The sequence below is a fragment of the Grus americana genome, chromosome 9 (genome assembly GCF_028858705.1).
Source record: "Grus americana isolate bGruAme1 chromosome 9, bGruAme1.mat, whole genome shotgun sequence".
In the NCBI taxonomy this organism is placed as follows: Eukaryota; Metazoa; Chordata; class Aves; order Gruiformes; family Gruidae; genus Grus; species Grus americana.
The window spans coordinates 19,296,012-19,323,115 of NC_072860.1; the positions used below are offsets into that span (position 1 = coordinate 19,296,012).

At 38.6% G+C, this 27,104-nt stretch overlaps 1 protein-coding gene across 2 annotated transcripts; it reads left to right on the forward strand.

The window, feature by feature from the left end:
• Positions 1-6,138: 6,138 nt before the first annotated feature.
• Positions 6,139-26,756, forward strand: MCCC1 (methylcrotonyl-CoA carboxylase subunit 1). 2 transcript variants are annotated; one of them, XM_054835068.1, is made up of 19 exons: positions 6,139-6,270; positions 7,521-7,567; positions 8,052-8,191; positions 8,628-8,723; positions 8,874-8,995; positions 10,005-10,152; positions 11,003-11,124; positions 12,280-12,391; positions 12,711-12,792; positions 13,609-13,736; positions 15,466-15,649; positions 16,103-16,212; positions 17,174-17,390; positions 18,486-18,572; positions 19,142-19,191; positions 21,476-21,613; positions 22,963-23,070; positions 24,108-24,179; positions 25,614-26,756. In XM_054835068.1, exons 1-19 carry the CDS (start codon positions 6,212-6,214, stop codon positions 25,731-25,733), a joined length of 2,142 nt encoding a protein of 713 aa, XP_054691043.1. In that variant the 5' UTR covers positions 6,139-6,211; the 3' UTR covers positions 25,734-26,756. The 2 variants fall into 2 exon arrangements, with proteins under 2 accessions (XP_054691043.1, XP_054691044.1); XM_054835069.1 differs by lacking the exons at positions 21,476-21,613; positions 22,963-23,070; positions 24,108-24,179; positions 25,614-26,756 and adding an exon at positions 20,595-20,952.
• Positions 26,757-27,104: the final 348 nt, after the last annotated feature.

Genomic DNA, 27,104 nt, shown 5'->3' on the forward strand with positions numbered 1-27,104 from the left:
ACCAACCTGCCCTAAAAATCTGCATGATAAAACCCTTCATACAGTCAGCATGAGCCCATGTACCCAGAGAGCTGAGACAAGCACAATCTGCTAGGGGAGGGGGCAAGGTTGCGGCTGGCTCTCAGAGCGACCAGCAATGTTGGTCTCAGCAGCCCCAGCTCACTTTCTCCCTCAGTTGTGGACTCAGATCAACCCATCCCTGAACCAGAAGATACTGATCATGATGACATGATGCATCCCATTAGGGAAGCTATGCTTAACTTGCTTGCAAGCATGTGCTGGTCAGGACTAGTTGAGCCACTCATAGAAATTAGATGAGCACATCCATGCAGCTCCTTGATGCTCTGCTGTAGCTGTTACCCCAGACCATTCACTACAGTCTCACCCAAGGTAGACACAACGGCATCCCCTGCACATGATGATGTCATATTTAGCCAAATCACCAAGGACTTTATAAAGCAAGATTTAATTTCTTTCAGTCCTTTTTGCTCTCTGATGGACAAAGTTCAAATTAAAAAATAGCTGTTAATTCTGGCTGAAAGAGGACAGATGTAGATCAGCATCTTAGGTGTATGAAGATGTTTTGGTTGATCACTTCTAGCTTGCTGTGATAAATGGTTGCTAAAAATTTATTTGCTATGAGAAGGAAGATATGCTCTTTATTTTTCTATTATTGGTGTTTCTGTAATAAAGGTTGTATTTAGTCATTAAAGTGTGCATTGCCGTGCAATTATTTTCTCTCTCGAGTGCTGTTTCACCTAAACTGTTTAAAATACAAGTACGATCTAACAAACAGGCGGGGTCCTATGGGCTCCTGTCACAAGCCACAGACACAGATATGCTTATATCCTAACCATAACTTTGATGATTATTTCTTCTGTGGCTTGGGCAGGTCATCTGACATGTCTATCTTTGTTTCATCAGCATTACGAAAAAAAGGTATTGAAAATATTGTGTGGTTTTCTGTTAATCTCCCCACAACTTCCAGAGTATCTGAATTCACTATGTTTCTTTATATGACTAGATCTCTTTGTTTCCTACTGGTCCACTAAACACAGACCATAACTCACAGCAGATGGGATGGACATTTCATGCATAAACTGCTTTCACAGATAATAATCTTAGGAATTACGATAAGAGTCTTTTAAGGAGAATGCATCCTTTCAGTGTGCAGTTATGGAAACGAGAGGAAATAAACAGCTTGGAAAATACCACACATAAACTTGAGAATTTAACAGCTTCTATGTTGGTCAAAGGAATTTCCCAAAGGATGAAGGCTGGACTGGATGATCTTTAAAGGTCCTTTCCAACCCAAATCAGTCTATGGTTCTATGTGACTTTGCTGTGATTTACTGTTTGTCACATCAACAGCCAGCTTAAAATATCATAACTCTGGGAGAACTGTGTGAGGCAAACTTCTCAATAAAAGGGGGCAATCAAAAATTTTTCAGCTTCATCTTTAAAGGTTTTTTCAGAGAACCTTGAAACCAAATCTGTCTGGATCTATGTTTGGCTAATAACTGCAGCCAGACCCTGTTCTGGGTGCAGGCTCCTGAAATGGCTCTAAGGCCGCTGTTGGGAGGTTGCGTGATAGAGCTGGGCTGGCTAGGAAGGACAGGGGTGGGCAGACAGATGGGGGAACAGGACATTGCCTTCGCTGTGGTGAGCAAGATAAGGCTCTGAAATGGCTGGGTGAGTCTCACATGGCATGCTCTTCATGGCTAAAGGTTGTTAGATGGATTGCAGGAAAGCAGAAGACGTGGTAAAGATGGGGGAGAAAAACCTCTCTGCTGCTGGCAGCTGATTGAGGAACATAGCGGTTAGAGAAGTGCCAGTGAGGGCAGCAGAAAGTAACTTCCCTCAGCGATAAAATACCAGAATTATGCTCCACTTGCTATTACCATTTGTAGTGTCAGTGCATGACACTGCATGATGGATAATTTAATGGCTACAGGTCACAAGGCGAAAACTTCACAAGCCCCTTAATTTGTCCTTCAGCAGAAAAGCAGGACTGCCAAGAGAGCAGGGTTGGCTTGCTCTGCTCTTTTGCCCTTGCTTGGCCTGGTACAATGTTAAATTTGGTGCCGGGTTCGCCGAAGTGATACATCTATTTGGTGGACAAGGTTCCTGGCTTGTTCATGTTAGTTTTAGAAGCTGGGCTGGTAAATACTCACTTGGGAGATGCATTTCAGGTGATGAACTAGGATTTAGATGGGGCCTTCTGCATGTTCATTGCCAAGCAGACCCTCGAAGGCTGCTGGATGTCTCAAAATTCTCTCTTTCTTGACAAGGCAGATGGAGGAATAGTCAACTATTTTTCCTTTTAAGGCAAAAAACCCTCACCCATGAGTCACACCATGAACTGTTCCAGAAGCACAAAGGTTTGGAATTCACTGAAGAAATGTTTTTACATCAGTGTCTAGAAGAAAAAAGTATTTTTTTAAAGCATCAATTTGAGGAAAATAACAAGGGTGAGGAGAGAAAGACTTATATGAAGTTAACTCTTCACTAGTAAAGTGACAAGACACTTGGAGACTACACTTGCTTTCTCACAACCGTGGCTGTGGCCATTGCATGCTGATAATGCAGAGGTATGCTGTCTGAAGTTTATCAGCCACAGCAACACTTACACTCTTGGGCTTTCATCAGCATCTGGGCTTTCCCAGCTAGCCACAAAATGTCACAAAACCTGCATTTCCCTTTTTCTGCAAGTCCTATTGCCTATGAAGTTGGTAGATCCCAAGTATTTTATTAAATTATAATTTAATTAGCTCAGTTTCTTACTTAACCCTTTCTTCAAAATTTTAAAAAGGAGTAGGGTGCATTTCTCACATGCAGAAACAAAATAAATGGATGTTGGGAAAAAGGGAAGTGTTCAATCTGAGGCAGAAAATCTGTGCAGATTAGAGACACAGATCTTGGTTTTGAACCTCAGCTTTGCTGGGGCTTTCTTATACCCCAGAAATTTCTGAAGAATATCACAGAATCATAGAATGGTTAGGGTTGGAAGGGACCTCAAAGATCATCTAGTTCCAACCCCCCTGCTGTGGGCAGGGACACCCTCCGCTAGACCACGTTCCCCAAAGCCTCATCCAATCTGGCCTTCAACACTTCCACGGATGGGGCCTCCACAGCCTCTCTGGGCAACCTGTTCCAGTGCCTCACCACTCTCACAGTAAAGAATTTCTTTCTAACATCTAATCTAAATTGACCCTCCTTCAGCTTAAACCCATTACCCCTTGTCCTGTCACGACACTCCCTCATAAACAGTCCCTCACCATCTCTCCTGTAGGCCCCCTTCAGAAACTGGTAAGCCGCAGTTAGATCTCCCTGGAGCCGCCTTTTCTCCTGGCTGAACAGCCCCAACTCTCTCAGCCTGTCCTCACAGGAGAGGTGCTCCATCCCTCTGATCAGCTTCATGGCCTCCTCTGGACTCACTCCAACAGCTCGATGTCTCTCCTGTACTGGGGCCCCCAGAGCTGGACGCAATACTCCAGGTGGGGTCTCACAAGAGCGGAGTAGAGGGGCAGGATCACCTCCCTCGACCTGCTGGTCACACTTCTTGTGATGCAGCCCAGGACACGGTTGGCTTTCTGGGCTGCAAGCGCACACTGCCGGCTCATGTTGAGCTTCTCATCAATCAATCAATACCCCCAAGTCCTTCTCCTCGGGGCTGCTTTCAATCCATTCCTCGCCCAGCCTATAGTCATGCTTGGGATTACGCCGACCCACGTGCAGGACCTTGCACTTGGCCTTGTTGAACTTCATGCGGTTTGCACGGACCCGCCTCTCCAGCCTGTCAAGGTCCCTCTGGATGGCATCCCTTCCCTCCAGCGTGTTGACCACACCACACAGCTTGGTGTCGTTGGCAAACTTGCTGAGGGTGCACTCGATCCCACTGTCCATGTCACTGACAAAGATGTTGAACGGTGCCGGTCCCAGTACTGACCCCTGAGGAACACCACTCATCACTGGTCTCCACTTGGACATGGAGCCGTTGACCACAACTCTTTGAGTGCGACCATCCAGCCAATTCCTTATCCACCGTGTGGTCCATCCATCGAATCCATGTCTCTCCAATTTAGAGACAAGGATGTCATGCGGGACAGTGTCAAACGCCTTGCACAAGTCCAGGTAGATGACGTCAGTTGCCCTTCCCTTATCCACCAATGCTGTAACCCCATCACAGAAGGCCACCAAGTTTGTCAGGCACGATTTGCCCCTAGTGAAGCCGTGTTGGCTGTCACCAATCACCTCCTTATTTTCCATGTGCCTGAGCATAGTCTCCAGGAGGGTCTGCTCCATAATCTTGCCAGGCATGGAGGTTAGACTAACCGGCCTGTAGTTCCCTGGGTCTTCCTTTTTACCCTTCTTAAAAATGGGGGTTATGTTCCCCCTGTTCCAGTTGGCAGGAACTTCGCCAGACTGCCAGGACTTCTCAAATATGATGGAGAGATTGATATGATGGATGGAGATGTGATGGGTATGATTCATTGAGTCCAGCCAATGTTTAACCTCATTCATTTTGCCATGGAATGACATTTTTTTCCATCTCCTCAAGGAAAATGAATTCAGATTTCAAACAAATTATGATGTTCACAATCTGCTCATGGGAAAAAAGAATGAGAAAAGTATCCAAATTATTAATCTAAAGCAGCTTTCAAAATATGCCACAATAAAAATTAAAATGTTGCCAGTCCAGCCTATCCAGTACATCACTAGATTCATCACAGTGCCTCCATCTATGTACGTGCACATTAAGCATATTACTGGTGTCAGTGAGAAAATGGTTATTTTCTGCATTTTGGTTCTATTACATTGCACTTTCAAACATCTGTGTATACAACCTGGTGATCCCACTTGACTTAGCAAGCCCCAACAGCCGTGCTTGCAGGATACCCTCACCAAGAGCAGATTTGCAATATAAATGTGTTTGCAACTTCCATTAGTTCTACTGTTCAAAGTGTAAACTCCACCACTTCTGATTTATGCATTGTAAAATATCTGTAGCTCTTCCCAGTGTTTAACGGTAAACTAAATAAAATGCTGCCATCTTGTGTTTAGAGAATGCTCACCATGCCAAATTAAATAAAGCAACAGCGGGACAAGCAGACACTACCTGCATACCAAGAATGCTCTTTATATAAGAAACTGTGTAAATTCTTCAGAGTACAGATAAGACAGGTTAAATACTACCACTATTACAACTGATAGCTTGTGTATTCCTCTTGTGAAAAAGCATGGTTGCTTTGCTATTTATAAACAGCAACTGGAATACTTAGTTTGACTAACTGCTACTATTTTTTTTTTTAATTTCTCTATATAATTAATATTAAAATCATGGTCATGTGAAATACTAAGTTGAAACGCTTTATTGTAGTCTATCAGTATCACAGTTTATCTGAACATTATTGTTAACCTGGGTTCAGTAAATCGGCACAACTGAGACAAACAAGATGACCTTGGTAATTCACACTTCTTTTCTCGCTGTGTTAGGAGACCAGCTCGACATGGAAAATAAGAACGGCCAGACAAGGCCTCACCAAAGGCCCAGCTGCCCTGCACCATCCCCTCCGGAGTGCAGGCACTGAGCCGGAGCTGCGAGGGGGTTTTAGCAAGGCCCTGCACCAGGGTGACCGGAGAACCAGAGGGAGCAGCACCCACGGTGACTGCTGTCCATTCATCAGACAGTGGGATGTGCTGGTCCCCACGACCTGAACCCCTTCCGTGGGCATGATACAGTTTTGAGCTGGGGAGCCGGGCCTGGGCAGAGGGATGTTACACTACATGGGGTTCCTCGTGTCCTTCCCAACCACCCTCACGCTTCGTGTTGCTGCTCATTCCTGAAGGAACATGGTCGGTTCAGAGCCCAAGCTTCCACAAATCTAGCCAGCAGTCCTGCAGCGTGCATCGTTTCACATTTATATGAATTTGATTTGATCTGCCGGTTTATTGCCCAGCTTCAAGGTGCCATCCGGCCCCCACCGCCACCTTCTGCTCTGCCCCCACCACACAGCCATTTCACCCCTCTCCCAGGTCGCTCAGGACCGCCCCTCAGACCTCCCGCCTTCCTGGGCGCTTTCTCTCCCCGCTCACCGCCTGGCGCCTCCTCCTCTCCCCAGCCCGCCTCAGCACGCCCCTGCCGCGGCAGCCACTGCCGGCCGGCCTGCCGCGCACACCCTCCGTCCCGCCGGCCTCCGCGCTCGCTAACATGGCGCTGGTGCTGGCAGCGGAGCGGGGCCGCTGCGGTTTCTGGGCGCTGCGGCGTCAGTGAGTGCGGGGCAGGGGGAGGCGGTACACGGCGCCCCGGGCCCCGCGGTCCCTCGGGGACGGCAGGCGCTGCCTCTGTGCTTTGCCCGGGGATGGCCGACACGCTCCTCGCCTCCTTGCCCTCTCCCCGTTAACGGCGGCTGACAGGGGCGGCGGCAGGGACTGCGCCCGCGAGGGAACCGGCGGCGGCTGATCGGGGCCTGGCGCGGAGGGGAGGCATCCTAAAATCGAGCCTGGAGCCAGGCTGTCCGAGGGAGGGAAGGGGGAGGCGCTGGGGCTCTGCGCCCCGGGAGGAGCGAGGGAGCTGGGCTGCCGCCCGGGCCTGCTGCTCGGTGCCGAGGGCGGCGCGTGTGTGGGGATACAGGTACCCCGGGTCCTCTGCGGAAAGGAAGAGCCAAAAAACCCCACCTGGAGCTGCGAGCGTAGGTTTAGCAGTTGGTCAGATTCCATGAAACTGCCCTGGGTGCTCGGGGTTTGGTCACCATCGCTGACTACCTGCTGTAGCCACCCCTCCGCTGGCTGTAACCCTGTGCAGAAGGAATCAGTGACCATGACTACTGTTTATTAAAAGTTTAGGAAATGCACGTATTTCCCCTCTGTGAGCGAAGCTGAGCTTTTGCTCGTGTGGTGCCAAGGACTTCTCGTGTTGTTTTGTGTGATGTTGTTAAAGAATTGCTGGACTTGATCCAAGATTCCAAAGTTGATGTATATGTTAATTAAAACAGTTCCAAGAATTTACTTTTACAGTTTCTTCTGTAGTACTTTTTATTAGTTTGAGGTTTAACTTAAAAGCTATGAAGAATTTTGGAAAGTCTTTCTTACTGTATTTCTCATTCTTCTCGCTTGCACCTTTTCTCCTATTTCCATTTTAAGCTTTTCTGTTTTGTGGTTGTTCATAGCGTCTTTCCCAAATACTTCAAGTTGCCTTTTCCATAATAAATGCCAGATGTTGGCCGTTCTGTCCACTAAAAGAGTTAAAACATAATAAACTATGTTGACTATTTCAATTTGAATGCTGCTCAAAAAGCAAGGGGACAATTAATTGTTTCTGATGTGTTTAGATGAGAACACTTAAGGAGAGATCTGGTGAAGTTTGTACAACCTTCCTTGTTGTATGTTCTGTATAAGTAGTTGTATCAAAAGCTTCAGAGCTGTGTTAGTGCTGTCCTCGTCAGGCCTGAAAATAAAAGTAGCTCAGTTGCAACTTCTTCATATGCTTTTGTAACACTTTTGCGTTTATAATTATACAGGCAATGGAACCAAGTACAAAGATTTGTGAAATGGGCCTCAACGCTAGGTATGAAATTTAACTTCTTTTGCTACTAGGTTTAATTGCTTGTGTAATGTGAATGGTTTTACAATTAGGTTTAGACCATTAGTTGCTGAAAAACTGTAGGCTTTTTAAAATAAGTATTCAATATTTGTATAGGTTTTGAAAACAGCAGTCTGTAGCATACTTAATAAAAATCATCTTTAATGTGTAAAAACCATTTTGAATAATTTTATCTGTCATATTTAGATATACTGAACTTAATGAAAGCTATTTATTTTTGTGATGTTTTCCTCTGAGTCCTTTTCTGATACAAACATTGCAAAGTCCAAGACTAGCATGGAAGTGCTTTTGGGTGAAGCATATGTTTTTTTCATTATTGGAAGAAATGCACAAACACTATATATGATGAAAAAGAAATCTGAATTTTAAAATAGCTTTATTTCCAGGAATGTTTTTAAGGATATATTTCTTTTAAACATTGCTTACTGTGCTTCATCCTTTTAAACAGGAGGTCACAACATAGGGAAGATTCTTATCGCAAACCGAGGAGAAATTGCATGCAGAGTGATGCGAACAGCAAAGAAAATGGGTGTGAAGTCTGTAGCAGTTTATAGTGAAGCAGACAGAAATTCCATGCATGTAGCAATGGTGAAGTATATTAATTAAATTTGTGATTAACGTTCATTCACAACAGTAGTTTTCATTAATAAGTTCAATGTGAAAGTAGATGTGTGTGCAAATACAGTTGATTTTCACTGCTGTAGAGTTATTTCCAAGTTTTCCTTGAATCAATGAAAAGTTTGCCAAGTCTCTGTCTCAGCACCTGCCAACTTTACAGGAGTACATTCACGTTTGGCACTCTAACTCCAGAGTAGCTGCTGGGGGTTAGAGAATGGACTTGGATTTGGGAAAGAAAGTCAGAATTTGTTTCACCCAGTTGAGTCTCTCTATGAAGAGAGGCAGTGATTTAAACTGTTGGATGCTAGTAGTCTGATAAACAATGTAATTAGCTCAGAAATTCAGTTAAATTTGCTCTTTATTATCTAATAAACAGTCTGTGTTGTATGTATTTTTTCTATAACAGGCAGATGAAGCATATTGCATTGGTCCAGCACCCTCACAGCAGAGTTACTTGGCCATGGAGAAAATAATGCAGGTGGCCAAGGTCTCAGCAGCACAGGTAAGTAGATGATGACCTTAAATCTTCCATTACTTCCATGCTCTTTAGTTCTTTATTTTTACCCGCGTTTCCTTAGCACTCTACTGAAGTTTCAGGGTTTTCTAAGCTAAACTGATACAAAAATAGGCTGGTAACATTATTCTATTTTAGGCTATTCATCCAGGTTATGGTTTCCTCTCAGAAAACACAGAGTTTGCAGAGTTGTGCAAGCAAGAGGGAATCATCTTCATAGGTCCGCCTTCATCTGCTATCAGAGATATGGGTATTAAGAGGTATCTATTTCTGATTTGTTACTTGGTTATGCAGTTTACAGTTGGGCAAAGCTAACTTTGTTAACAAGTGACCAGTTGCTCCATAATTGTTTTATTCTGACATTTTTCATTGTCTTTTGTTTTTATGGCTTTCTTCAAAGGAACAAGCTCCAGGTTTATAGATGTGGGATTACTATAGGCATAGAAACAATTGAGATTGTTCGGTTATTAGGATTTTGATAATTAAATACCTAACTGATTCTAGTTTTTCAGAATTGGGGCATTGCAGTGTTATATATGTAAGGGTTCAGCAGTCATATTGGATGTCTTGTATATTGGTCAAAAGATTGGTGGAAGAGAAACACCGTATCATCAGGGGTTATTGTGGCTCATGTAAAATGGGGTGATAAGTTTTGTTCATCACAGAGGATCTTATTCTTCATTACTTAGATCAAAGAAATGTTTCCAGGCTTTGAGGTATAAATCAAGAATATGGAAATAAGGTTATTACTAACACATGAACTGTGTAATATTAATGTGAAAGAATTAATTTTTTATTACTTCCTACAGTGAGAGTAAATTGCCTCTGTAATTTAACTAGTTTTCCATGCATATTTGAAGTTATAGTTGTTACACTCGAGTGTTTTATGTGTGGTGTGAATCCAGCCTGTATCATGAAAAGAGTTTTGCCTTTGTACAACTTTAAATATAGTTTTGGCAGGATACAGTGTTGTAATTTGAAAACTTTAGATTTTGGCCTCCATAATGTGGGCCAAAAGATAGGGAAGAAGAGTAAGCCTGATACTGACTACTGCTTTTATCTGGAGGGCTTGGAGAAAAAAAATCCCTATTTGAAACATTTGATTAATTACAGTACGATTGTATGTAACCCACTTATGTAAGTAATCCTGTTGAGGTTAGTGGAACTGCTTTTGTGAGGAGACTTAACACTGGGAACATAGAGAGGTTTGGAGCTTAAAGTAAGAAAAAATATTATTATCATTCTAAACATAAAACTATTCTGTCAAAGCACTTCCAAAGCTATAATGTCTGCTGCTGGCGTTCCTGTTGTTGAAGGTTATCATGGAGAAGATCAATCAGATGAGTGTCTAAAGGAACATGCCAAGAGAACAGGATATCCAGTAATGATTAAAGCTGTTCGCGGAGGTGGAGGAAAGGTAAAGGAATTAATCTGTTTATCACATGGTGTAAAGTTGTCATGTCTCAATATCTGTAACTGAATATTCTAGAAGAAATCTTTGAAAACAAAGAAACTGAAAAGTACTTTTACTTAAAATTTATTATTAATGTCCAGTACTATGAAATCTCATTTCCAGTTGTTGTACAGTCAGGCACAAGATAAGTAGCTGGTATAAACTGGAAGAGCTTTGTTTATTTAAATGAATCTCCAGTAATTCACATAAGTGGAAAAGTCATATGGATTTGTTTGTGTGAAAGTCATATGATTTGTTTGTGTGAAATTAGATGACTTTAAATTGTTACTTTGTGATAGCTTCTGTGACCTTTTTTGCCAGCAGTTTTAAATGTTGCAAAAGAAGTGATTAGAAACACTATTTAAGTGTTTGGTGTGTAGATGCTTTTTAATATGTGGTAAATTCCCTGTCTAAATTTGATTTTACTCTGAAATAAATATCTATAAAAAAATGATGTGATAGAGAATTCTACTTATTTCCAAAATAGCTATATTTATTTTGTAATGAAATCAGTTTTTCTCTGCCAATCTTGGAAAATTTCTATGATATGTAAGAATATAATTTTTGTACTCATCCATATCAATGGAATGATAACACCTAATTTTTACACTTCCTTTGGCACGTTCAGTGGGACTTGGTAGGATTACGTTCCTGGAAGTTGGTACACAATTTTGCTAAACCTTAAGAAGGGAAAAGTGTTATCATTAAGCTAATTTCTTGCTGTTTTAGTCATGTACCCATTTGTGTGCAACAAGGATTTTTATTGTGTACTGTATTTTTAGACATTTAGATATGCTTTTTTTCTATATTTTAGGGCATGAGAATTGCTCACTCAGAAAAGGAGTTTCTGGACCAACTAGAATCAGCTAGGAGAGAAGCAAAGAAGTCTTTCAATGATGATGCAATGCTGATTGAGAAATTTGTAGATAATCCAAGGTGAGAAACTGATGTTTTAATGTAAATAGTATAATGTTTATTCTGCTGTTAAGTAAATGTAACTGTTTTAGTAGTAGGATGAAAATTGGTCTGGTATGTTTTATTTGCGCTATGGTAGGTGTTAATTTAGTCAAAATGGTTTATAATGTATTTAATTTCTTGTAGCGAACAAATTTGTTTTGAATGATAAGAATTAAAATACTACTGTTTGAGAGACATGGCAGTGACATTTAATGACATTGATATTTCTCCTTGAGTGACCTTTTTAAACTCAATTTACATCTAGAAAAAAACCTGCACTTTATAATACTTCAACTACAGACCAGTCAAGCTGTTGTGCTGTTTGTGCTGCCCTCAGGTGTCCTAAACTAGTTATTTAACCTTCCTCTATTTTGATACTTAAAACAGAAATGATACTCTTTAGCTCATGTCTGACCTGTGAAACGGAGTTAATTTATTTTCTTTAAAGAACTTCTCACAGAGGTCTATTTGATACTCTTGTACTTTACATCTGTTTTTCTTGAAGCATCACTATAAAGAAAGCATTTATTCTAAAGAAACTGAGGGTCTGCTTATGCTGTCAGATGGGCATGAGAAAAATCTCATTAAATTCCTGGGGAATTTCTTTTGCCAGCATCAGACCATTATCAGAAAGGGACAGGTTTTTGTTAGTTTTATATATAGAATGAAGTTCTGCCACCTAATAGTTGTCCTCTGAAATGGCATGTTGAAATAAACAGTTATTCCTGAGCCAGGGCTGCTGCCTTTTGTGAATTCCTATACAGTATATTATGAGAGAAATCATAATTATCAAATAATAGTGAAGTGGTTTTACTTTCATTATAGTAACTAATAAAGAGGTAACAGTCTTTAGATACTTGTTTATCCTATGGCCTATGAGGTTTCACTGCAGTAGCTGGCATTTAGAATCCTATTTCATTTAGGAGATGGAGGAAGTCTAAAACAGTTGAAATCCTGCATAACAGCAGCCTCATTGCTACGTTTTTGGCTGTTTGAGGGCAGACACTTCAACTTATAAGAAGACCTACTGAAGTGTACAGGACTGTGTGCAAGTTCGAAGTCTGTTTGGGTGAAGTCAGTCGCAGGATTTGGGCTTTATTGAAATATGTTGAAACATTTCTTATTATGGAACAGGCACGTTGAAGTCCAAGTATTTGGTGACCAGCATGGTAATGCAGTCTATTTGTTTGAAAGAGACTGCAGTGTGCAGAGAAGACATCAGAAGATCATTGAAGAGGCACCAGGGGTGAGCAGAAAGTTCTTACAATATTTTTTATGAACTGACATATTTTTTACAGTAATTGCTAGCTCCCATCAAATTTGTTTAGCAGGTAGTAATTTATTTGTAATTCTCAGTACCTGTTTTAATTTTGCTGCAGATAACGTTCTAATTGAAAAAATTACTTTCTTTAGAAAATTATTCTCAGGGAAAAATTACGTAGATTTCAAGTATAACATTGATAAGAATTTCACTATGGTTGCTCGATACCGCAAAATATTCATGCATAGTAGGTTTAATATCACCAAAATTCACAATAATTTATCAGTTGTATTATTGTTTACAGCCAGGAATTAATCCTGAAGTTCGACAGAAACTTGGAGAAGCTGCTGTCAAAGCAGCTAAAGCTGTGAATTATGTGGGAGCAGGTAAGTCTGTGGAGGTATGGCTGCTCCAGAGGTATGCTTTTAGCTTAATAAGACTTTAAGCCTCAAGGCAAATGGCATCCGATTGGTTTAGAGTATGACACACATCCCCCAATTTTTGTGAGTTTTAAGCAAGTAATCACCTAGTTAATTCTGATGTAATTACAAATTTAAACTGGCATACCTCTTTTGAGCTCAAGACCAGTGGCAGCTGAAGAATAGAAAGAAAACATTTCAGACAGATAATTCAATCAACTAGATGGTTGTTGGAAAGTGAGCATTGTCAATGTTAGTAAGTTTGAGCAGAGCAAGGGTAAAATAATTTTGCTTTCAGCATACAAAGAATAAAAATTTATATTCATATAGTAAAGCCTTTAGAAAAATCCGCAGCTCCCTGTCTGTAAAGTCTATGCTATTTCCATTTGAAAAATAACCTGCTAAAATTATTTGTGACTTTTCTTTTCTCACTGCTTTCTTTGGATACTTATTTTTAAAAAATAATTACATGCCATATACATATACACAATACTTTAAAGAGTCTTGATGCACTTTTTACAGCTCTAACAAATGCAGCTCTTACTGTAGAGGAGAATGGCTACTAAACAGCACAGGATACGTAAATGTGCAAGGAAAAAACCCTTCTGTTTTCAGACCTCAATTGTGTGACCCTTTAAGATAATTTGTATAGAATTTAATGAAATTCGGTGTATCTGTTTTAGAAATAATAGTTTTGTCATGACATAAATCCATTAAGTGTCTTAGGTGTCCCTTCTGAAAAAGTCTTGTTTTGGTGAAGTGCCCTTTTATTTAATACTTCAGGAACAGTGGAATTTATTATGGACTCCCAACATAATTTTTACTTCATGGAGATGAATACCAGACTGCAAGTAGAGCACCCAGTTACAGAGATGATCACTGGAACAGACTTGGTGGAATGGCAACTTAGGGTAAGTGTTAATTGATTTTACATGTAGAGTTCCTCTTGTCTGGTGAATAGTGCTCTTTGATATTGCCTGTGAGAGACCAGACAGGTTTTCAGATGCTCATCTCCTATTCAGCTAATAGGAATTTCCTTTGCTCCAAAGGAACAGATCAGATTACTTTATTTGATTGTAGAGCATTGTGTAGAGGCTCTGAATTCCAACAAAGTCGTCATCTAGTTGTGTAGAGAAAAAACATTTTTGTTAAAGTATATTTAGAGAGGTTATTTAGAATGTGGAAAGTGGGAGGAGTAGGGTCCTGATCTTTCCCTTGCCGTGCTGAAAATGTTTTAAAACTTTAGTTCAAAAGTAGCTCTGGTCCAAAAATCATTCTTGGATCAGGCTGTAGGAAGAAAACTCTTCACAAAAGCATGTCTCTGGTGTTATAGCAGTATAGTTACATTCTAAAATAAAGGTATAGTTGAGTGGACTGGAAACGGGCTATTTCCTCACACACCCAATTTGCAGAGAGATTACTCAGGCATTCGAATGATAACAGGAAATTTTGGACCCTAGGGAACTGGAAGTGAAGAACAATTCTGGTTAGATAAATCTGAAAGTGAGGACAGCAGCACACATTGAGCTTAAGTAGATAAGGTGGGGAGTGTTTAGTGTAACCAGAAAGAAAACTAAAATGGCAAATGTTGATGCAAGAAGGAGGAACTTTTGGCTTCCTGATCTGGGAATGGAAATCAAGCATTGAGTGCTGAGTTGGAGCAGGAGCAAACAATACTGGAAGAAAGGGAAAGAGATAAGGTGGAAAGGTTCAGTGGTCTTGGCATGTGGCTCAATGAGTCAATAGATAGAAAATGTCTGTCAGTTCTCGGAGAGATTGTTTTTGTGAATCTGTATAGTACTACTTTTTCTTTGAAGACTAAGTTATATTCTGCTGTCTCTGCTGAAATCCATGGTGGCAGAAGACAGGGTACGGAAAACCCCTGACACTTCAAAAGAACATGAAATGTTGCTGCAACTTTTTTAATAGGAACTTGTATTTTTCCATGTGGATGGAAATTGTGTAGCTTCCTGGTAAAAGGTCTCCTTTGTGTTTTAACTGCAGCAGGATTCTTGCTAATTATTTTGTCCCTAAACGCCCTGGTTTTTAGTCTCAAACTGATGTGTTTTTGGTGTTTGTTGGTATTCCTATATTTGTAATGTGAATTCCTTTGAGAGATAAAACGATGTTTCCTTCCCCATTAAAGGTTCTTAAATTGTTAGAAATCCCTTTAGAGAAACATTCCCTTAAATGTACAGGTCCCATAGTATACAGAAGAATCAATAGAGTATGCCAGTAGTGCTGGCTGCCAGTAATTAATTTTATCATCTGCTTTTAGACCAATTTTTCTCTAATAAAATCTTGTCTTAGTTGACCAGGCTTTAACTTAAACAGTTAGTTATTTTTTTACATAAGCAGTAGAAAAAAATTAGACTGTTTTTCACACAGCTAAAACATAATGGAAATACTAGGAGGTCAATTTACACAATAATAATACAAAGTCCTTTGACCAGTGACTCCCAGAGAAAAGGAAGGAGCAACTTCAGAATTAGCCTTTTATGACCTACCACTTTTTTCTCCTTGCACTTTTTTTAATGTGCTTTCTAGTTGTTCATGTTTAGAAGAAAGATATTTAATATTTCATACATTGGCACTCCAGAATATTGATCTTGCATTAAAGAAAAAACCTATTGTTTTCAGGTTGCAGCAGGAGAGAAGATTCCTCTAATGCAGGAAGAGATTCAGCTCCGAGGCCACGCATTCGAAGCTAGAATATATGCTGAAGATCCGAATAATAACTTTATGCCAGGGGCTGGGCCATTGTTGCACTTATCCACTCCACCGCCTGACAGTTTCACCAGGATAGAAACTGGAGTCAGACAAGGTAAAACTGAAGGCAGTGGTGTAATCAGAAATATTTAAGATCAAAAGCTTTTCTTTGTAAGCGTTTCCCTCATTGGCCTAAATAAGTTTGTTTGGCAGGGTGTTGTTACGAAGACAAATCTCTACAGAATTCCTCTTCCTTGTGATTGTCCCTGTACTTTTGGTCAATCACTGAATATTTTATTTACCTCTATCCAAATCATTGTCCATTGGATCATGCTGATTATATTGCATTTTGATTGCAACAAAGAAAACTGAATTTGAGTAATGTTACCTCTACAAAAGTCTGTACTGCAGTTGTCCTTGGAATTGAAATGCCAGTTCTTTAAGGACATAGAGAAATGTGGCTATGAATTGTGTCAGAGTTCAATGGCATATGGTGTGGAGTACTATGCATTACCGACTTTCAGAAAATACTTGGTTTAGTGTTACAGCATTTTTTAATACATTTTAGGTGATGAAGTTTCTGTTCATTATGATCCAATGATTGCAAAGCTGGTTGTTTGGGCTGAGGATCGTCAAGCAGCACTAAGAAAGTTGCGATACAGTTTGCATCAATATAATGTAAGTAGAAGGAGCCCAGTATGATTTCAGATCTTGAACTAACTTTGTGTACATCTTGAGCTAACAAAATATGGATAAAATAATACAGTAAAACAAAAATGGTTTCTAAGGAGCAGCCTGCATTGCCACTGCCATTTCAGATTCATCATTTTTTTGCAGAGGCAGTATTTTTCCCTAATTTGCAAACTGTTTTCATTGGTGGAGTGAGTACAGATAAGTGTGAAGTCCAGTTTTACACATAGATTTTTAAGTTTGCAATATCTTCAGCTGGATGATGCAGCTGGGACTTTGTAGAAGAGTAAGGCTAAACAATAACATTTTCAGTTGTAGTGTGAGCTTACTCAAACTTAAAGGAATTTGTAGTTGGAATTTATGTCAGACAAAGTTTGCTCGTAATTTCTAATTTATAAAGATAATTAAATTTTTAGAATATATGTGTGGTAAAGAAATACCGAGAATTTTTAATGCTGTCAGTTCTTTTTAAGAAGTGGTTCCTTCTGCGCCTATAAAAACTACAGGTATTGTATCTATTTTCAAAAGTGGAATTTGAAGGTTTGACTTGAAGTGAGACTGAATATTATTTGTGCAGAATTAATTTACACTTTTAAATCAACAACATAAACTGATTGAGGTACTGAAAGTATTTGGCCCACTATTGTTTTAGTTAAAAATGAAGATTACTGCAAGGGAAAGAGAGAAAAGAATTCCCCTGTGTTTTTTCAGAATTTTTCTTAGTAGTTCTGCTAATGTTGCCAGCACACTATAGTTACCAGTTTCACTGATTTCTCTAAACCAGTTCTATTTTCACGTTGTTTGCTTAGGTACTTTGCAGTACAGATAATATCTAGTAAATTTATCATCTATGCATAAGTTGAGCAGAAAGCTGTATATTCATTCATAACTTCATTTGAGTTTGGCAATATGCTTTTTTAATTTTTTTTTTTTTTTTTTTTTTTTACAGATTGTAGGATTAAGCACTAATATTGATTTCTTACTGAGCCTGTCAGGACACCCACAGTTTGAGGCTGGAAATGTGCACACTAATTTCATTCCTCAACACCATGATGAACTGTTTCCAATCAAAAAGGCAACCCCACCTGAAGTTATGTGTCAGGCAGCTCTAGGACTCATACTGAAAGAGAAAATGCTAACAGATGCTTTTAGAGATCAGTCAGATGGTAAGGATCATTCTTTTGTTTTGTTTTATTTTACTTGTGACCAGGTGAGATGGTGCTGTGAGTTCATGTGCAATTATTTAATTTGCATGCTCCCTTTTTGCCTTACTTTGTGCCTGCTTAGGGTTCTGCATTCTGGCATCTGTTGTATATTTATGCACAGAGCAGACTATAACTTTTGTTAAGGGACAGGTAGTGAATACATCACCACAGTAATGTACAGACTACTTCCCACAGCACTTCAGGTAGGCATTATCTGAAAGACCTTGGAATTCATAATCAGTGTCACTGTGTGCTCTTTGCTCTTTACAAGCATAAACAATGAGTATCTGTCACTATTATTCCTACAGTTGGCCCAAGGTCTTCAGAGATAAAATTGACTCTGCTAGGATTGGGAGAGACAGGAGGGTTTAATGGAATGAACATGACTCTGGGAGCTGAACATTCTTGAGTTCTGACATTGTAAATGGCTATACCAGCAGGTCATGTGATTGCTGTTAACAAAAATTTCATCTAAATCTGATCTGTGCTGCCAACAACCTTGTTAATTTTCCTTCCTCCTCCACTTTAACTATCCTGGAAACATGGGAGAGTGGCATTGGAAAGATGCCCATACACTCTTCCCTTGCTTCAAGAGATGATGAACTAATCAGGCAATACCCGATAGCTGTACATCTGATCCGTTCTCAAAACCACCAAGAAGTAGAAACCCCGTCAATATTCCCAGGCAATCTGCTGCCACGTTTGACTATTACAGTTGGAACCTTCACCTAAAGCTTAATCTGAATCTGCTATGTTGCATCTGAAGTCCCATGCTTTCTTGTCCTGTTCAAGGATGTGTTCATGGAGAACAGTCGATATCCTTCTTATTAAGTGCTGTTGTTAGTGTCCCGTTTTCTGTAGGTTACACAGCCTCAGCTTATTCAGTGTTGAAACTTGAGTGAGGGATTGTCACTATTACAGTGGTTCCCCAATCTTTTATGTGCAATATAAATATTTAAGTGTGATGGTAGTAAGAGTAGGTATTGTGTGAGTTCTAAGTATTGTGTTTTGCCAAAGTAGAATGAAGGTAATGTATCTCTATGTTTTCTGTTTTAGATAAATTCTCACCATTTGCATCCAGCACTGGTAGAAGACTAAATATATGTTATACTAGAAAACTGTCTCTGCTGGATGGGGAAAACAGTAAGTAAAAGTGTGTGGAGGGAGAGGAGATACTTTATGGATAAAGTTACTTCAACTGGTGCTTGAAAATTCAGGCTAAGAAACAGCAAATAGAAGCAGTATGAGTTTAATGCAATTTAAGTTGGGAATTCACAGAATTGCATGATTAATCCACACTGTTAGATCTTATGGAGATACAAACCAAATCCAAATGACACTACTAGTTTTCATGATTTAAATGAATATAGGTGAAATTTTTAAAAGAGCTGAGTGCTGTTGACTTTTTTTCTTTACATCACTTTGGTTTGAATTTCTCAGCACCTTCTCCCATCAAAAATCTGTTTTTTGTCCAGATAATATAGATTTCAGAGCATAACATCAGGTGTTCATCTTTGAAAAACAAATTGTTTAGAATTCAGTATGAAATCCACAGTGGGTACTAAGCTAATCTGAAAATACTTGTTCTTTTCGTAGTATTGGTAGGTCTCTTTTTTAATCAATATAGGTAGACTACATATTGTTTATATGTCATTATTCTCTACCTCCTATAATTAAATTTACTCACATATATATTTTGTTTTATTGAACAGTTGTGGATGTAGCTGTAAGTTACAATCAAGAAGGGTCATACAACATGCAGGTACAAGTCAATTTTTTTCAGATATTTTATTAGATAAAAAAGAATGAGTTTCTTGTAGATGTCTCTTGCTATTAACTGTTACTAAAGTTGCTTGGTAATTACTGATACAGGATTCTATTTTTGGTTTGCTTGCACCCATTGTTGTACACTATTATTCTGGCCTGAAATTATCTTTGCCAGATGCTGGATTGGCATGGAAGAGCTACTAAAATGCTTCTGAAAATAAGGCTAAGAAAAGCAATTTTTGCCAGTATTTAAAGATCTTGCTCTTGGTTTTTCTCTTCCTTAAATTGGTCTTTCTAAAACACTGGAATTTAGATGTAAATCTGCATTTTAAAAGACTTTTTTTCCACAGGACTCCTGCTTTATTCTGTGCATGAGATGGATCTCCTGTGGGATAAATAAAAGCTTTCTAAAGCATTATCTGTAAGATAACGCTTTTTTTTATTTTGAAGATGGAAAATGGAAAGTGATTACCAAATGAGATGAGGAATGATGAGAGTAGCAAATTTTCTGGTTAAATAATTGAATGATGCCCCATAGAATTGGCTTCTTTCTCTGTCTACACTATAGAGATCCTAGAGGATACAACTCAAGATGCTTTAAACATAGATGTTTTTGTGTGTGCATGTGTAATAGTCTTTAATTGTGTGGCTTATGGGGGTTGTGTTTTGCCAAGTGTTGAATATCTGTCTTGCATCCCCTGGAGTCGAATGGGTTTTCTCTCAAATCTGCATTCTGAAGCACACAATCATTCTGGGTGCCAGTCTCTCTGTAGTTCAGCTTCCTGTTTCCAATATTCAGAAAAGGAAAATTACGAGAATAAGTCAGTATTTATGAACTATGTAGACTGTGTAGAGATGGGCGTACTAGAAAAATAGTGAGAAAATTACTGTGCTTTCTGTGTATAACCACACGTTGGGTAACTCGAACCCTTATTTCTACTGATAGGAATATTGAGATAACCCACATCCCTCAAGTAATACCCGGGTTATTTTGAGCGTATTGATTACATGCGTAATGCAGGAGAGCTTTTATACTTTAAGCTTATCTCATATAAGTAATGTCAGGAAAAAAAAAAAAGACTGGAAGGAACATAGAGTGGAGCCTTTTGGGGAGGAGAAGTGCAGCTGAGGAAAATGTAGACTCCTGGGAAAGAAGGAAGAATGGGGGTTGAGATGAAAATGGAGAGAAGCTGGAGACGGGATGGAGAAACAGAATCAGGACCTGATCGTGAGAAAGACAGTGCCTCTGGAGCGCTGCAAAACCTGTCCTGAGGCCAATGAACTAGAGCAGGTTGCTGGGCCATGGAACTGGCAAGCACTCAGTGCTGCCCAGGGTGTTGCCCTAATTTGTGCCCCTGCTCAGATTATTGATCAATCAAATGATATTTTTTTTATCAGGAATCGGTATCAGATCAACAGTATCCTTCCGATGCATGTTATAAGGTCTTCATTCAGTGGAAAAATAGTATGCAGCTATATAATTGAAGACTGAATTTTATCTCTACTCGTAACATCCTGAAAGACCAGCAAGTCTCTGATTCTTTGCTCAGTGATGTTGGACTTAAAACTAAAAATATCAGTTAAATGTAATGCAGTTATGTTCATATTCTTGCTGTCTTTGTATTCTGAAGTTGGGGCAGAGGTGCAATTTCCATTGATGCAGATGAAAGGATTACCTACAAATAAATGACCTTTCCATTTGGTCTTTCTTCTGCAGTTTTGGTGTCTAATTGCCACTGTCTCCATTACTGTTCTCCTCTGCTCTTTTGTAGGTTTACTGAATATACTGTAGTTTTTGTGTTATAAACTTCCAAGAGTGAGGATGTTACCTGTCTTTCGGAAAGCATTGTGGAATGTTATGATGTCAGCTGAACAGTATGGATTTTTCAGTCTGAAGAAAGTCAAGATGCTAGGACAAATTTAAAAATATTGTATTCTAGTAGCATCACTAAACTGAATATTCTGATTTTTTTTTGTTTTTCCTGAGAAATAATATACCTTTCTATTTTGCTGAGTGCTATTGCATAGTTTATGATTAAAATTGGCCTGGGAGAGCATATTAGCTGATCTTCTGAGCTTGATTGCATTGGATCCAGAATACAGTCTGCAAACTGAAAAATAAAGGATACATAAGACTTAAAAAGACTTTTTTTTTTTTTTTTAATTTCAGAATTATCCAGGAGGAATCACAGGTTATGCGTGCATACTACAAACACTGGGTTTTGGTTTATTGTTATGAAGGGTGAGGCTTTGTCCTTATAAAAGCATTTAACTTTCAGATTCAAGATAAAACGTTCCTCATTTCTGGAGAGGTCTTCAATGAAGGTGATTCACTTTACTTGAGGTCTTCAGTAAATGGAACAGTGTGTAAGTCCAAGTTGGTCATTTTGGACAACACCATTTATCTCTTCTTTCCGGTAAAGTTCCTTTCTTTATTATCACAAGTATAAAATTTCAGAGTTTTATCCATGTAAATGAACAAATTGTAAATTGCAAGAGAATGTGAAAGAGAATCATAATTTGAAGTTCTTACATTGGTCCATAATGTTTTGATACTTGTTGGATTTATAGCTATAATTTGAAGTTAGTAGCTTATGGTCAGTGAGTGAGAAAATTAATTTTGGAAAGATAAAATGCAATTAGGTGAATCAAAGGAGTTGCAAATGATGGTTTGGGGGGGCATAAAATATTAAAATGGTCAAGTAAGTTTGTCATAGAACAGTAGCAATTACTTCAAACTGACAATTATTTGAAAATGCTTGTAACTGATATTTTTATTTTAATGTATTTCATTTTTAAAATTAAATGATAATAATTGATACTCATCTAAGGAGGGGTAACTTCAGCTAATATTAAAAGATTGAAATTATGAGTTACCATGGCATTATTTGCATTGTGTGAATAATGACAATTGAAAGAGGAGGTACTCTAATTTGCATGATTAGACTGGTAGTTTTTTATTTGCAGCCATAAAGATTGCAGGGCCTTAAAGTAACTCAAAAATGTAATCTAAATAAGTATATTACTGTGTATTAGTTTGAATAATTAACCTCCAGCTCTGAGCCCCTCAAGACTTTGAGCAGAATGCAGTGAGAACTTTGCTGCTGCAATGATGAGGACAAAGTAACTCATGCCGGAATGGCAAAGCTCAGTTTCCCTGTGGTATCAGAGTGGAGTCTGGGGTTCGGGGATCTAGAAGAAATTACAGGAGTTTTATGGTATGGGTAGGATGTGAGGGAGAACGAGCCTTCAGGAAAGTCTGCATAGCAAGTCTGAGAGAAATTAGGGGATTAGGTGAGAATTTTTCACTAAACTTAGCACTGAATCCATTTGTAAATTGTGAAACACTGACATTGACAGTCTTGGCAACGAAGATGCCAATGTCTGTCTCTTGTTGCAGCAACCTGCCTACCCCTTGTGCAAACAGCCTTTATGCCTTTTCTAAAACCTTCTGTGCTGTTGCTGCATGAATTGGGAAGGGGTGGGTTTGGTACAAAGGTCTGTGCGGAGCTTTTTTTTTCACAGGGGTAGTTCCTTCCTTGCTGATCCTTAGCAGGAGCCAGTGTGGCTTTTAAGGACTTGGACGTTGGCAAAGTAGTGAGCATGCTGAGAGTGCTTTTGCTGCCCTGGCCCCAGTAGTCTGCTACCCTAAACAGTTGATTGATTTGCCTAAAGCTGGATCTGTTCTTTTCCTCTATGTCAGCATGTGTACTAGTGGTATTATTTTACGTTGTTAACTCATATGTTATTGATTTTATTTCTGTAGGAAGGTAGTGCTCAGGTTGGCCTTCCTGTACCCAAGTACTTATCTGCAGTGAGCTCAGTGGGGATGCAAAGTGGTGCTGTAGCGCCCATGACAGGCACAGTTGAAAAGGTAATTATAATCATATGGGTAGGAAATGATTTCTCCAATATATATCCAAGTCCACTCTTCCAGAAATGGTGCTTGCTTCTGTACTGCCAGGAAAGAATCAGGCAGAAAAGTAAGTGCTATGTGGCTTCTCCCAATTGGAAAAAGCCCTGTTTATGCTGACTTTTCAGCAGCCACCCAAAAGTTTTTCAGGCTTCTGGTCTTGTTTTTCTAGAGTTCTGGAAGATCTGACTATTTAACTAATCCTACTGCTTAAATAATTTTTTTCTTCATCTTTTAATTTCTTTCTGAGTCAAAGTTCCATGAAGTGTTAAAGGCTGCGTGATCTGTTTCATCTAACCAAACGAATGAGAGGCTAGTTGCACTTGCAAAAAAAGAAATATTCAGAAATGCCTTTTTTTGTGAAGCTGTTTATTTCACTGGTTTTGTTTCTTTTTCTTTAGCTCAGCAAGTCTTGTGTATTTTTCTGTACAGTGGAAAAGTTTCAACAGAAAAGAGATTTCCAGGAGAGTTTAATAGTTAAAGGATTCTGCTAGCAATAAAAAGGCATGAACCTTTTCACAGGGTGGAGTACATTGAATGTGGATCTCTCACATACTGAGTAAACACTAAATCAGAGTTCTTGCAGAAAAACTAAGTGGCTCCTGCAATCTTCTTTCTGGATTTTGTTTAAAAAAACAACTTTAGTGACTGGCTCCAGGAAGAGGTTCTGGACTTTCTCTCTCAAAATACAAGCTCTTAAGCACAGAAGGGGTAGAACATACATTGTCTCTTCCAGTGTTTCTTCTTTGATAAATAAATGGCTTTCTGGTCATCCTGTTAGCTGTTACTGAACCTCTTTCTAGAGCCTCTGACTCCCCTTGAGTATTATCTAAAGAACTCAGATACCCAATTCAACAGTAATAAAGATACTATGAGGCTGTTTTTGCAAAACAGTTTTTGCAGCCTCACTCAGTGGATTGTGCTAGCTAAGATACAGCTGATGATTTTCAATGGTACAGCCATGCATGATTTTTTCCCAATTTTCTATTTAATTGTAGGTGTTTGTTAAAGCAGGGGATAAGGTTCAGATTGGAGACCCTCTAATGGTTATGATAGCTATGAAAATGGAGGTGAGTGACATATAAAAGGTTTTAATGTCAGTATCACTTTATATGCTGTAAAACAAGTGTCTGACTAGATTTGAGAGGATTATATTTGCTGCTGCTGATATAATCCATGGTATTCTGCAGATGTTTTAACATTCATTTGGTTAGCTTTGTCAATCCTTCTCTTGCTTCCCAAGAAGCCAGTAATTTTTTCATTTTTCTAGAAAACTGTCTAGGTGTATCTCTTGCTCACTGTCTGTGATATAAGCATATGTAATGTCCGCAGTTACTTCATGCAGAAATTTAGCTAATGGTGACTTTGTAAATATGCCCAGGATTTATTTTTATAATCTTTTTATTGTTATTTACATAAAGTTTTACCAAGAGTACACTAATGATTCTTTGTAATGGTCCCTGTGGCATTCAGTGGACTAGTATTTTGGTCATTATATCTTGTCACATTGCTTGACCATGGCTCAAATTGCTTGAACTATAGTTTTTGTAGCCTGAACTGGTTTGGTTTGGCTGTTAGCTTATTTTAAACTTCATATTGTGGTAGCAGAATTAACGTTGTTCAGAAAATTTGCCTTTCCCTTATCATACTATTTTATAAATTACACTAAAATTACATGAAATACATCTGTGCACTAAAAAAATTACACCCAAAATTATTTGCAATTGGATGCTAAATGTTTCTGCCTCTCCAGCTGCTAGCTCAGACTGACATTACCTGAGTTGTTCTTTTTTTTTCCAGTGCTATTGAAATATAAAATGTAGAATTTAAGAAGCAAATTATTATTTAAATGAATCCTTGCTTACATGTGAGGATTTAATATCTGATATTAAATGTTTTTATATTAGACTAACCCTATTCAGCAAATTACCAAGAAACAAAACTTCTTTTGAAAATTAACCTGGTGCAGTAACAAGTAGACCAATTGAGGGATTGTAGGTAAACATGCTATTCTTTTATGGTCACTATGGTATTTGTATTTCATCTGGATTTGCCAAATGTCTGTTCAATAAAGACCCCTCCTGGCCAGCAAACAGAAATATCTTTAGTAATCTGCAGATTCCTCTTAAACGGAACAAATCTGCCATATGATTAACATTTTGGACTAAAACTATATTATTTCTGCCTGGTATTTATTATAAAACCAAGAAGTATTAGTGAAATAAAATAAGTCAGCTGTTCATAGTTAAAAAATATAACATTATCTAGCATTTTTGTCCCCTGTATACTTATCAAAATAAATATTGATGAGAAAATAAAATGTGAAAACGATTAGGATATAATTTTAAAAGAAGGCTTAAAATAAATAGACATGTGTCAGAGGAAGTAATTAAGTGTGTTCTGTTCTAATTGCACCAAAAGAGTAATATTAGCATTTAATGGGGGGAGAGAGAGGAGAAAAAAGAAGTACTCTGCTGATTCACTATTGATCTGTTTGTATGCAGCATACCATAAGGGCTCCAAAGGCAGGAGTGATAAAAAAGGTTAATTTCCAAGAAGGTGCCCAGGCCAATAGACACGCTCCGCTAGTTGAATTCGTGGATGAAGAGGCCGAGTCAAAATAAAATTCAAGGAAGGTGCATTTTATTTTTTTCTACTTGCCGATTTTCTCTCAGGAGAAGATTTCTTCATATTTTCAGCAAACTGTTTTGTATAATAGATTGGGGAATTGGTTTCCTCTGCACTTCCTGCATAGTTTGACTGTAAATTATGCTGACTTTACTGAAATATGGATATCACTATACTGTAATATCATATATATAACTCATGGAACTTTGTGATTGTTGTTAAGTGGTTGTATTTTCCTGGGGAAAGGCATTAGACTGGAAAAAGATGTGGAACTCTTTTGGATGGGAGAGGTTCATAAGGACTGTACGTTACAGACAGCTAGGGTTCTTATGCCTGCTTTTTCATTCACAGCTGCCTTTTTTCCCTGAGATGTGAGAACATTGATATGAAGGAGATCTGAAAGGTGACAGTTGTTTTATGAATTCATTTCTCTGGCAAAATTCCTGTTTGTGGCTTATGCTTTTGCCTGAATAGGGAATTCAAGATTGTTCGTTAGCCCAGGATCCCTCTCAGTCATTGTTGGTGCATCTTTTTTCCCATTTACCTCAATGAGTAGTGAAAATTTGCATTGTAAAAATTATTTTAATATACTTTGAAATATCTGATACAAAGCATTTTTAAAAGACATATTAGCATTTTCTACACTAATCAAAGCTGGAATGTAACTGCTTTCCAAAAATATCATTTGATCTTTAAGTATGAAGTTGTAGCACAGAAAGCTTATTTAATACTTAGAAAGTGTGCCAAAATAAAATACTGACTTCAAAATCCTCTTTACTTTTCCCATATTGTTCATGTTTTGATATATTACTTATTGGCTGGAATGAAGTATACCAAAGTCTTTATAACAACATGAAATATGACTAAGAATAATAGATTTTTTTTGTATCTGCAGTGTTGCAGAAGGGAAAATTGGTAGGTTTTTTGATATGCAAAGAAAACATACTGATCATTTGCCATAAATTTATTTTAGCTTGTTTAAAAAGCACCTCAGAGAAACAGGAAAAGGGAAAGAAAAATTACATTTTAATTGTTGCAAATTTGCAAAATCTTTTCACCTTTTTTAGTTAAGGTGAAGTTCTGCCTGTCTTACAAACTTTTGATATACTAATTTAAAATGACAGCATGGTTCATACTGCAAAAAGGAACAAACACAGATGCTGCAGTGATCCCAAATTTGCAGTTAAATCTCTGCAAATGGATCCTTACCTGAAATCTCATTTCTGAATCGACGTAGAATGTCACAGGGAATTCTCTGATCTGATTCTATAACTGTGCAGCCCTGCCTGCAATGCAGACAAAAATTGTCAAAAAGTAATGTCTCTGGATGGTCTGTATATTAAAAGCCTACAGTAATACTTTTCCAT

Bases quoted from the DNA above. Each gene is read 5' to 3' on its own strand.
- MCCC1 (XM_054835068.1), top strand. From the start codon at position 6,212: ATGGCGCTGGTGCTGGCAGCGGAGCGGGGCCGCTGCGGTTTCTGGGCG. The intron at 12,793-13,608 runs GTAAGTCTGTGG...TTAATACTTCAG, and splicing joins TGTGAATTATGTGGGAGCAG to GAACAGTGGAATTTATTATG. The intron at 18,573-19,141 runs GTAAGTAAAAGT...TTTATTGAACAG, and splicing joins TCTGCTGGATGGGGAAAACA to TTGTGGATGTAGCTGTAAGT.